Genomic DNA, 12,126 nt, shown 5'->3' with positions numbered 1-12,126 from the left:
TATGGCTCTAACCCTGTAAAAAGAAGTATACCCATGCAGAACTCTGCTTTGAACACTGTATTACTGAATGTATGCAAAGTCATAAACAGAAAAACATGTAAAAAATCAAGGTTTAACCGCACACCCATGGCTAGCACACTATTTAACAATCCAGAAAAATAACATTTGAATCCATTCCAGTAAATGTAAATGCTAAGTACAATAAGCTACTCCATATGGACTCAATCCATAGGGAACAAGTTACAGAACTAGGATCTACTTTAATTAAGACTATTTCTGACAGCCTCAACAAGTCATATTTCTGCTACTACACTACTTTCTCAGTTTCTGATTGTGATCTTTCCCTCCTCTTTTCCTCCTATTTATAAATAGTCTTCTAAAAACTACACAGGTTTTTGAAAACCACATGATGATCTCTTTTCACCTTAATTTGTTTTGTACAGATACACCAACTTCAAGGTTACCTAAAACACAACTCAAATCACACCTTTTTAAAGACACTGTCCCTAGTATGAATTCATAAACCCCAGCTGCCTGCAAACACGGTATCACCAGTACAGCCTCTTGATTATAAGAGATTTGTTTCATTATTGTGCAAAGTTATTTTCCTCTTGCACAGAGGAAACAGAAGTCTAAGTTGCATTTGTAATCTGTCTTCAACCAATGTTTTAATTTCTAATACATCTTAACCTATGTCTTAGATCAGTATCAAAATATGCTACCTGGATAAACATAACCATTGCTGCCAAATATTTTAAATTCCCCACTTGGGGATGTACATGTGCATATACAGATCTGTGCTGCATTTTGAGAGATGTCCACGTGCATCCGGTTTCTGTGCAGAAGTATTTGCTACATCCCTAAACCAAGATTTTAGCATAGTTCTTGCTGAAAAAACTGAGTGGTGAAGCTTACCCAGTGGAGAGATCCCATACAAAGCTTAGCAGCAAGGAGTGGAATAGTTGCATCATCTGGTTTCAAACGTATACATTCCTTCAGGACTTTCACAGCTCGAGCAGACTGTTAAAAACATTTTCCACTGACATTACTAAAAGCATAAATATGTTTCACAGACAGAAGATTCCTATTTCCATCATGTCCTTTATTTTTCTCATGTGAAGATGTTACTACACATTTTGTTGACAGTTTGTCACAACTCTGGTGAAACACAAGTCTGTAGGCACTGCTGTTGTTATTTAACCCCTCTGAACTACCATTAAGTGTCCCCAGAGACATTTGCCAAGCAGGTAATTCCAATGTTACATGATTCAGAATGCAGTTCTGAGATGCATTTGAAGCTTTGCTAGGCCTGTATGCTCACAGCATCTGAGCCAGGCAAATGAAAGTGCAGGAACAGAACAGAGTCTTCAGAACAATCAGAGTTTTTGTGCTCTTTTGGAGTTACACCTGCACATAGGAACAGCTCTGAGGGAAGACTGTATAACAGATTGGCACCACTCTTTTTTTGAAATTTATTTGCCTTCATCCAATCCCAGTTTAGAACATAACTCAAAGTAAAGAGAGAATGGGAAGAAGAACCAACCCTTTTCAGAACCAATGTGCTGCCTAAAATATTATCTAAGGAAAATACATTTCCTTCCCCCATACTGAAGATAAGCAAATTACTCCCATTAAGAATGATCTTTTATAAACTTAGTTGTTTATGTTACATAATGAATGCGATTTAGTTTGTGTAACATGACAAGGAAAAAGCAAAAAAGAACTGAAAATAGAGGGTTGTATGTAAGTTCCTAGGTTATATACAATTATTTAAAAAAACATCAGTTGCAAAGAATGCCTCAAAGTCAGAAATTTACAAAGGAAAAAAATGACAGGAACATCAGGAATCAGCATTAATTTGTACCTAAGCAGAAAATCCATTCATCAAAACCACACTTAAACAGGTTTTACGAGTTTTGTAATTCACTACTTCCATTCAATCAGCATATCTTCAGCTGGCTGACAAGACATTTGTTACCATCACCTTTAGGCCTTCCTAAGTTAGAAACTGTTGAAATAACAACGTTCTTTGTACAGCACTAGGCATAAACTCAGGAGTACAGTGTACTTAGCTGATTTAAGGATGAGAATTATTTTCACAAATACTACAATTAGGGAAGTGTCAACTGGTGTTATCAAATGCCACCAATACAAGAAGTAAATCAGAAATTTCAGACTTACTTTTCCTGCTGCCATCAAGGACAACGCGAACTGATACCAGAGATGAAACTCTTCAAATGCAAACTTCATGGCTCTTTCTAAACACTAATTTGGGAGGAAAATTGTTATTTAAGGGCATATTCTTCAATTATGAAGATATACTAGTAAAAGATTTTTGTACTGACTCATATCTAACATATATGTAATTGAAAATTCACATAATTCAAATAGGCAAAAACAGCTGCCAGAGTCATATGGGAAACAAAGAATTGAAGAGAGAAGTGATTTCCCATTTATGATGTTTGTTTAAATACTTCTGCTGATACTGTATTATGTAGTCTGAAAGAAGGAATGATATATACCAGGTTACTGACAGTACCCTTCTAAAAGGCACGAGATAGGTTTTAAATGGAAAGGAGAATGGTACACACTCTCTTCCTACACTGAGAACACCACAGGATATGCAGATTAAAGAGTGACTATCAATATATACAAAAGAATAAGAGTGCTGTTTTCACTTTTATCGTAATAGAAGCCCTCTATTATGGTAGAGAGAAACTGTTTCTCAGCAAGTCAACCCCTGGGTACCAATAATTAACTGTGGCCAGCAACAATTCCCTGCTGCTGGGTGAGCAATGCTTCAGCAGCAGAAAGATCTGCTCTGCCCAGAGAGTTGTAGCTGTTTCTCAGGTATATAACTGTTCACAATACTTGAAAATTTCCTGAAAAATAAAGCTGCCACAACCTAACAAAACACATGTAAGTTGCTTAATCAAACATATGACATTTGAGATAGAGAACACATTTTCCCACAGACCTGAAAAAGTAATACATTTCCTTTTTATTAACTTCAAAACCATTTTACAAACTATGAGGACTACAGATCATGCCCAAAAATTAAGAGGTGTAAAAGAAAGTTTTCTTTTGAAATAAAATACCACAAATCCTTTTTCCAGGTAATTACAGCTCTCATTTTTATATCCACAACAGCTTTTATTTTTTGCCATTCCTTCTTGCTGCCTCCATTTAATGTGTACCCTTTTAAGCAGATCCATGCCTCCCCACCTAAAAATCATGTGAATTTCTGTGCCATTAAACATTTACCACACCTTCCTTCTGTGCCTGAGCACCTCAAGTCACTTGGATAAATTCAGACAGGAAACATTTTGGGGTGGAAACTACCTCCCGTATTTATAGAGTAGTCAGAATGACAGTGTCCTGTATTTCTTTAGCCCTTGATTACTATCACAGTTAACATGACTAACAGAAACTAGCAATGATCACACAGTTCAATATCCACTATTATCAACAAACCTCTGAAAGCATTTCATATTGGCCTCTTCTTCCCAAGGCTATGGTAAGTAAATCGTAGACTACAGATGCACTTTGCAAGCTGATGATCCGATCATTTTTGTGTTCTGGTATTCTGCTCAGCACAGCGTCACGGTTAGCCTGAAACACACCACGAGGGAAGAAACAAAGTCAGCCAGTGCAATTCCAGCTGCATTTTCACCCAAGTAACTACCATTTTATTTACACTGACAATCATCAGTTGATACAAATAATACAGAGAGATAATATCTTCTACTAATTTGTAGACAGAAAGAAGCATTAGTGACAAGGCTGATGTTTCTACATGGATCTGTTTCTAATTACTTCATTCTAATTATATAAATTGGGCAGTGTATCTAAAATTATTGAAGAGTTCTCAGAAACCAAATAAGGTGGGTTTTTTATAAATATAATGTATATTCATCTTCTAAAATTTCTTTTTTTTATACAGCAAAACATATCTGAAGGATACTCAAAGCCCCTATTCCAGCTTTTGTGAAATAAGGCAATCAAGTTCTTTTCTCTTCATAACTTTATGACATTATCCTCTCACTTGTGAGTGGTAACCTGCCCAGGATAACCCACAATCACTTCAGGAGTTACCAGTGAGAAGTGACACCTGACCCTGTTTCTGAGCACAGGTTTGGAATCAGGCCATGTTTGCAGTAAGGCTTTCTACTTTCAGTCCTGTTTGGTGAAAGGCACATTGCAAACCTAATTCCTTAATTAAACTCTTCCTTTTCAGAAGGAAGAAAATTGGAAGGGATTAAACGAACTGACCATGTTCACAGAGAAATCTTGCTAAAGAGCAAAGAATAAAATTCAGGTCTCCCAGCAGGTAGTACCTATATTGACCTAGCCAGACTTCTCCCACTATACCATCAAGCCTCTTAAAACACCTTATCTTGTTATCTTATCTATGCCTAGTTTTCCTGGTGTTTATTATTCCCATTGGTACAAATGCTAGTATATCTGGTAGTTTGAAGCCAGAACTTAAAGATCCTTCTGTTTCCTCATGCCTCCTTGTCTTTATTTTTAATTACACAGGGCATGGCCCCCTTAATACATTTAGTTAAATTCACTAAGTTTTAATGGGCAGCTTATTTAAACCTTTTTCAGATGAAAGGAAAGACACACAATAAGGGATAATAAATTGTTTCTCTGCTTTACAGGATAACATTTTAAGCTCTGAACATACTAAATACATCTTTAAAATCAGAATAATTAAATACCAGAAATTTTTCAAGGGGTATAGGGAGCACAAAATAAGACAATTTTGTCTCTAAAACAGACATTTCAGGAATTATCCACTGAATAATCTACAGCTTGGTTTGAAAACACACACCCACGCACACATACCCCAAAACAGACATTTTGCTTTCTTTTGATCAAGAAGTCTTTGGCTTTTCCTTTCTACACTGCATAAATATTTAGTCAGCTTCAAGAACTTCTTTTTTATCTCCACATTTAATCACTATTTGACTCAACTCCTTGCAAGTACAGAACAAGCTATGAACTAGCATTTCTTGGGAGAAAATGGCTGGCAATGCCAAAGCAGTATTATAGAAGAGGATATCTTATTATTGCTGAATATATCTTATATATTTTTCATAATTTAAAACAGAATGGAGGTACAAACTGAAGTGCTCAGTATTTCAGAACTGCCACAATCTCAGACACAGTAAAGTGACAATTAGTTAAACTGCAATGTGTCAGGTGGCCACACCTAACACACACACTTTTAGTCTGTAACACACTTGAGCAGTATAAATTCAGCTACAGTGGAAGAAAGGATATGCTCAGCCATTTTACCATTGGTTAAGAATCACACATAAAGCTGAACCCAGGAACTGGTGCTGAGTGAGGCAAAGTCTAGCTGGAGGCCAGTAACTAGTGGTGTACCCCAGAGGCTGATACTGGGCCTGATCCTGTTCATGATCTGGATGTACCCTCGAGCATGTTTGCTGATGTTACAGAACTAGGAGAAGGAACTGACATGCCAAAGGGCTGTGCTGCCATCCAGAGGGACCACAGGCTGGAGGAATGGGCTGACAGGAATCTCATCAAAAGCTTCAACAAAGACCTGGAAGTGCAAAGTTCTGCACCTGGGGCACCAGTACTTGCTAGGGGCCCCCCAGCTCAAAAGCAGCTTGACAGGAAAGGATATGGACATCCTAGGGACACCAAGTTGAACAGGAGCCAGCAAGGTGCCCCAGCTGGAAAGAAGGTTATTGATAGCCCAGTGTGCATAAGCAGGTGTGTTGCCAGCAGGTCGAGGGAGGCAATCCTTCCCCGCTGTTCAGTGCTGGTGAGGCCACACCTGCAGTACTGGGTCCAGTTCTGGACTCCCTGGTACAAGCGACATGGAGCTACTGAAGACATTCCAACAAGTGCCCACTGGGATGGATAAGGGACTGGAGTATCTCTTATATGAGGAAACACTGAGAGAGCTAAGACTCTTCAGCCTGAAGAGAATGCTCAGGGGGGGAACCTTATCAATGCACAGAAATATCTGAAGGGAGGGTACAAAGAAGAAGGAGCCAGGCTCTTTTCAGTGGTTCCCAGTGACAGGAGCAGAGGCAGTGGGCACAAACTGAAACTTGAGGTTCCCTCTGAACATCAGGAATCACTTTTTTTTACTGTGAGGGTGAATGAGCACTGGCACAGGCTGCCCAGGGAGGTTGTGGAGTCTCTTTCCTTGGAAATATTCAAAGGATGTCTGGACAGATACCTAGCTTGCTCCAGGTGGTCCTGCTTGAGCAGGGGTTTGGACAAAATGACCTCTGGAAGTGCCTTCCAACTTAACCATTTTGCGATTCTGCTACCACAACAGACATTTGTGTGGCGACACAAATGCATTATAATGTGAAGATGTCAGTCCTTCAGATCATAGAATCAGAGAACAGTTTGGGTTGGAAGGGACCTTAAAGATCATCTAGTTCCAGCCACCCTGCCAGGGACACCTTCCACTAGACCAGGTTGCTCAGAGCCACATCCAACTTGGCCTTAATGGGTTTATTTTACTAATTCGCAGGCACTGAAAGGAAAGGACCATGCTATTCTAATAACACAATACCATCTCAAAACACCAATGATTACTCAATCTTCCAGAAGTGTTCTTATTTCTTTCCCAAATACTGGTTTCAAAATCATAAATCATGTAGTACTTCACAACTACTACAGCTAGAAAGTTAGCATGCACTGAAGCTGAAAGAACAGGTCTTAACTCTCAGAAAGGTAAGTCTGTAACGAAGAACAGTTTTAAGCTCAATCTTCCTCCTTCCTCCCTTCGAAACTATCCTGAACAAATGACTTAGCTGAAGTAAGTCAATCAAGTAGAAGACTTTATACTCCTCTGCGACAAACTATTTTGCCTGAGATAACCTGCAATAATTACTATAAAGAAAAAAAATTGAAAGTTTGCTAAGGCTATATGCTCTAGAGTGACAGCATTTGATATAATTAGGCAGATCTAATTCACAAAGGCACAACTCTAAGTAACCTGAAAAGCAACTTAACAAGGCAGTACTTTTAATTTGGTTTTTGGCTTCTTAATGCTGATATGTAAGGAGCTACACATGCAAACACAGCAATCAGTAGTCAGATCTCGCAGAACTGGGACTGCTTCCACTTCACATCGTGACCACAGTTCACATCAGAATTCTGTACAGCTCCACAAGCTGCTCAGGCACATTCCAGAGGCACAGGTGGCACCTTTCAGCTGTGAGTATACACTGCAGTAAAACCAACACATGATACATGGAAATGTTTGCTCAGTCTAGTTTTGTGTATTCTGAGAATCAGAATCTAGTCAGAATTTCTAGATTCTGCCATGAATATTGCAAGACAGATCACTAGGAATGAGGAAAGTAGTTAGCACTACAATGTAAATGTCTGACGCTTTAAAATAGTTTAAATAGGACAACGTTCACTACAATGTTCTGTCCTACTGAACTGTAGCAAACCAGAAATTATGCCAAAGCATGAAAGCATTTGAATCACCTATAGAACTTAAAAGTCTACATCTCATTGATGTGCAGTGAGACAGATTGCATGATGCCTGAGACCGCAGAGGTTTCACCCTTCCAGTTAAAAAACAAGCAAAACCTCCAACTTCAGCTTTTCATTTCATTTTATCTGAGAATATAAAACTGATGCGGTATGAGAACGTCAGTCATGGCAGTTGACTGTTGACTAGAAAAATCAGACTAGAGAAAAACATGGAATGTTGATAAAGGGCACGAGTAGGCCATTGAAAGGAATCACTTATTGAGGACATTTTAAAAAAATCCCGTAGCAAAGACTGAATGTTACAATCATAAAAAATCATTTACATATTTGAGTGCCTGAAGTTTCATGCACAATGGAGTATACTTTTTGGAGATGCTTATTATGCTCATCTAGTTGTCTTTGATTTGTTTTTTTACAACAAAAATAACTTTGATTTTGAGTCTGTCTGAAGAGCAACCAGCTGGTCTAACAGTGGTTCATACTGGCAAGTGAAGGCAGATGAAAGACCTGGCTTTGTGTTCACCTGTCCACGGTTAGAAGGAGGCTAGGTACAGCCACTCTGAAGGAGAAAAACTCCCTAATACTGGCAAACCTCATCTTGTCAGCTGAGGAAAACCAGCTTGAGTTTCCGAAGTGACTGCCTGATTTCCTAACAGAAAATGAAAGACAAGTGAAAGTAAGGCAAGACAAAAACCCCAGAAAATTCTATTTTCATTTTAAAAAAACCCAAGGAAAACACACACACATACAGCACATGGACATTCACTCTATTTTACCTACCATAGATTCACTAATAAGCAGTAACAGTAAGGCTTCTTCTGTATTTTCTTGAGGACAGAAGATGCTGTTCAAAACAAGAATTCAATTATTTAAGCAGAACGTATTACTTTTAGGAGTAATTCCCACACACAGAAAAGAGAACAGAAAGTAACTTGCACAGAAAAATCAGTTGGTTAAAATGCATTTTTTTGCAATGCTCTAAATTTGCATTTCAGAAAAGTTGGCCAAACACAATAAAAGAACAGAACTGCCACAGCTGTCAGAGCTGAACACATTCAAACATCCTGAAACTGCACATAGTTTGACAACTGTAAAAACTAAAGCCATGGTTTAACTAGCCTCAGGTACCTAATCTATCAGAGCTGAGTCCACATCACTGATTCAAAGACAGAACAACAGAAAACAGCAACAGAAAACTCACACAAGAACAGGATAACTTTTGTATTTTAGGCAGCATATGGAGAAATACTTCTATTAGTATATCATCAGACATGCTTGAGAATGCTTGGGAATTGTTTTCCTGATGCATTCAGTATCTGTGAATGTTACAAATACAGCCATGACAATCTCCACTCGCTTGTCATAACCAGTTGCTTTCCAAGCAGCTAAAATATTTGTTTTTAATGAAAACAAATATTCCTTATGACTTAATACCGAAGGTTTGCAAACTTTATTGCTCTCTCTGAACACTGGATGCTTTCTGAACACTCTTCTATGCTGGTGGACAGACAACAGTAATCTGCATTGGGTACATGACTCGTAGGAATTCATTCATCCATTCTCATACACACCCAAGAAACCCCCAAATCAGTGACTATGTTTTAACTCTTCAGATTTCTTTCTCTAAGCTGTATCTGAATTAGCACAAGTACTATTTCCTGTTAATTTAGATCATTAGTTCCACAATTAACGGTTCAAATCTAGAAAATAATTTGTTGTTGGAATAAGCAATTCCTCTAGTCCTAAGGGTGTTTAAACTACAATAAATTACAGATGGGAAACCAAACTTGTCTGACATTAAAACATCTTTTAGGTTATTTTTTAAAAAGCACTAGAAATAAAAGCAGTAATTAAATGCCTGAAAGAAAATGGACACTAAAACACATCTGAACTCCACGCAGTTCGGAAGCAACACTAAACATATTGTGCTAATATACAGTAGCTAAGACCCCAGGGCAGTTGGTTTGGTTTGACTTTTACTTTTTTAATCAATGCAATGAGTATTCTAAATCTTAGAAGACATTTTTATTTTTACATAACAAAGAAATTTCAAAACACAGTTACTCATGAATAAGAACCACCCAGGAAAAGGAATAAGGAGTGGTGAGGAAGCATCAGAAAGGCTGGACTTAACTGTCCAGCCTTCTATGTAAAATTTATCAACCTGGAAGAAGATTCAACCTGACCAACTGACAATGGCTCCCAGAAAGCAAGAGCTGCTGGAGATACTACTTTCTCAGAGAAAATAAAGGATGTTTCCCCAAAAAGAACTACTAAAAAGTCACTTATCGAAACAGAAGCAAACATTATTTGCCCCTATAATTTCAAACATTTTCCTAAATGAGTTTATGTTTGTATCAAATCCTCTCCATGCAGAAATTACCGAGAAATTTTGACCTGTCGAAGCAGAAAGCTCAGTTTAGTCGACTGAACTCAGGAATTTTCTGTGTCTCCTGATCGGTGCAGGCATATGAGCCAAGTAATTTCATGGTAACAGGGCAGAGCAAAAGAAGCAACTGGAAGCATGAGCTGGCTCTTAACCAAAGGCAAACCAAGAAATTTATCCTAGCTGAAGAACTGGTTAAAGAAAACTGAGGAGGCAATAACACAAAGATCTACAAAATCATAAATACAATTAGCCAAATCACATTGACCATCCACAAAAGAACACAATGCAGTGGCTTAATGTATCAGGCAGCAAAAAAACAACCCCATTGCATAGCAGACTCAGAGTTGGTGCTCAGGAGAATACCTAGAAAGAAGTTTCCTTGATACTTGTCTTGCTATTCATTGTCTTAGGTACTTTGAATCACTGCTGGTTATCAGATACTTGGCTAGACATGTCTTATGTGGTATGGTATTAATCAGCCTGATGTGACGAAAGAAAAGGACTTCATTACATGCTCAGTTGAAATTATGAAATTCCTAACTTGCATATCCCAAGCATGAGAAAATTAAACTGAACAAAGCTCCATTTTTGCCAGGAGGCATCTTGCCATGAAAGGGTGAGTTAAGAATGGAGTAAGTAAGACTGAAAGGCTGAGCCCGAGAAACCTGCTCTAAGTATTCTGGACCAAGGAAGGAGAATTGCTAGAAGTCTTTGAAGATAAGACCATTCTAATTAACAGTAGTAAAGGCAGCGTAATTATGCGGGCTTGCTGCTGTATTAAGTATTCATTAATGGAAACAATGCAATAAATACAGCTAAACAACTCAAAGTAGTGTCATACTGCAGGGTGTATGAAAAAAACCCCATACTGTATTTATGTTACAATATAAAGATCCTATGAACACTAAAGCAAAACATGTCTTCAGAATTTAAGGCAGGGCTACTATAATCAATCTGCCACAGAAGCAGACTATTTTGCACATAGCAAGGTCACTTTATGGGAAGTTTTTGTATTAATTAATAAGGTATATATATTGTAAGAGAGGAACATTCTGTTCCTTAGGATTTGCTGTGCAATACCAAGCAGTTTGAGTAAGCAAATATGGGATGCTGTATAAAAAAAGATTTCCTCATGCTTCAGCAATAAATGACATTCTTTTGAAGTGTAGGTGAAGATCAAGGTGTATCCACAAAACAGGTATTTCCTTTTTACCAAGAAGGTTGCCTGCATGTATAGTGTAAGTATGTACCTGCAGGGAAACACAGAGGTTTTTTGTGCAAATTGATTCTTTGAGTCCATGCCTACATCTTTTCCTAAAGCTCAACTGACTGCTCTGAATGACTTCACACCCTAGACATAGTAGACAAGACTGAAATTATAAAACTCACCATACCTGGCTTTTAATCCAGCTGGACAACAACACAAATAAAAAACAGTAACAGTAATAATGATAACAAAAAATTCTTTCAAGAAAGAGGGTCTAAAATTTAATATGGAACAGGCAACAGTTTCCTCAAAGGAGATTCCCAGATCACACCAATTTCACGGAATCACAGAACAACTGAGGCTGGAAGGTGTGTCCAGGCTTCAGAGCTATCAACTTTTAAGAAAAATTTCAATTCAAGGCAATGTCTATCTACATTTAATACTAACCCTAATGGTGATCAGTTTGGGGAAAAAAAAAAAAATGATACATTTTCAAGAAGGAAGAAATACACACCAAGCAACTCTACAATTTGCCATGAGATACACCACACAAAAATGATCCATAACATGTCACTTATATAAATCAATGAAAGATTAAAACTCAACAAAAAGAAAGTGCCAAAACTAATCCCAGATGATGAAAAGGTAACTGCCTTGGGAAATATAACACCTTTGAAACTGCTAGATAAATTTCAAGACAGGTTTTTTCACAATGCTTCACCAACTTCAATCTCCATATTGCTAAACCTTTGCTTTCTATGATAAGCACAATAGAAGTCTAAACACAGAACACAACTTTTAAAATTATTTGCCAGCCAGTTCATGCTTCCTTTTGCATCCCAGGTATCATAAGAGATATTGACTCGACCATATACACTGGTAGTGTATATGGTAGAGTCACAATCAAGAACAAAAGGTCTTCTGCTTCTGCTTGGAGAAGGATGTTCCTGCCCTAGTTCTCTTCATATATATAAAAATATAAATATAAATAAATATATAAAATCATAGCATTTTAGGGGTTGGAATG

General features: G+C 37.8%; 1 protein-coding gene across 1 annotated transcript in view; it reads right to left on the bottom strand.

Moving 5' to 3' along the window:
- The window catches only part of TTC7B (tetratricopeptide repeat domain 7B), a gene marked incomplete at its 5' end in the record, with an annotated part of 79,547 nt that extends 71,200 nt beyond the window's left edge, over window positions 1-8,347 (bottom strand). Inside the window, 4 exons of the mRNA XM_009071206.1 lie at window positions 916-1,020; window positions 2,182-2,265; window positions 3,475-3,612; window positions 8,284-8,347. Coding sequence (XP_009069454.1) covers window positions 916-1,020; window positions 2,182-2,265; window positions 3,475-3,612; window positions 8,284-8,347 — 391 coding nt within the window. The remainder of the gene's footprint in view (window positions 1-915; window positions 1,021-2,181; window positions 2,266-3,474; window positions 3,613-8,283) is intronic.
- Between the last annotated feature and the right edge of the window lie 3,779 nt (window positions 8,348-12,126).

Source organism: Acanthisitta chloris, unplaced genomic scaffold (genome assembly GCF_000695815.1).
Source record: "Acanthisitta chloris isolate BGI_N310 unplaced genomic scaffold, ASM69581v1 scaffold4043, whole genome shotgun sequence".
In the NCBI taxonomy this organism is placed as follows: Eukaryota; Metazoa; Chordata; class Aves; order Passeriformes; family Acanthisittidae; genus Acanthisitta; species Acanthisitta chloris.
The sequence above is the reverse complement of the archived record's forward strand: the minus strand, read 5'-3'. Positions and strand labels throughout refer to the sequence as shown.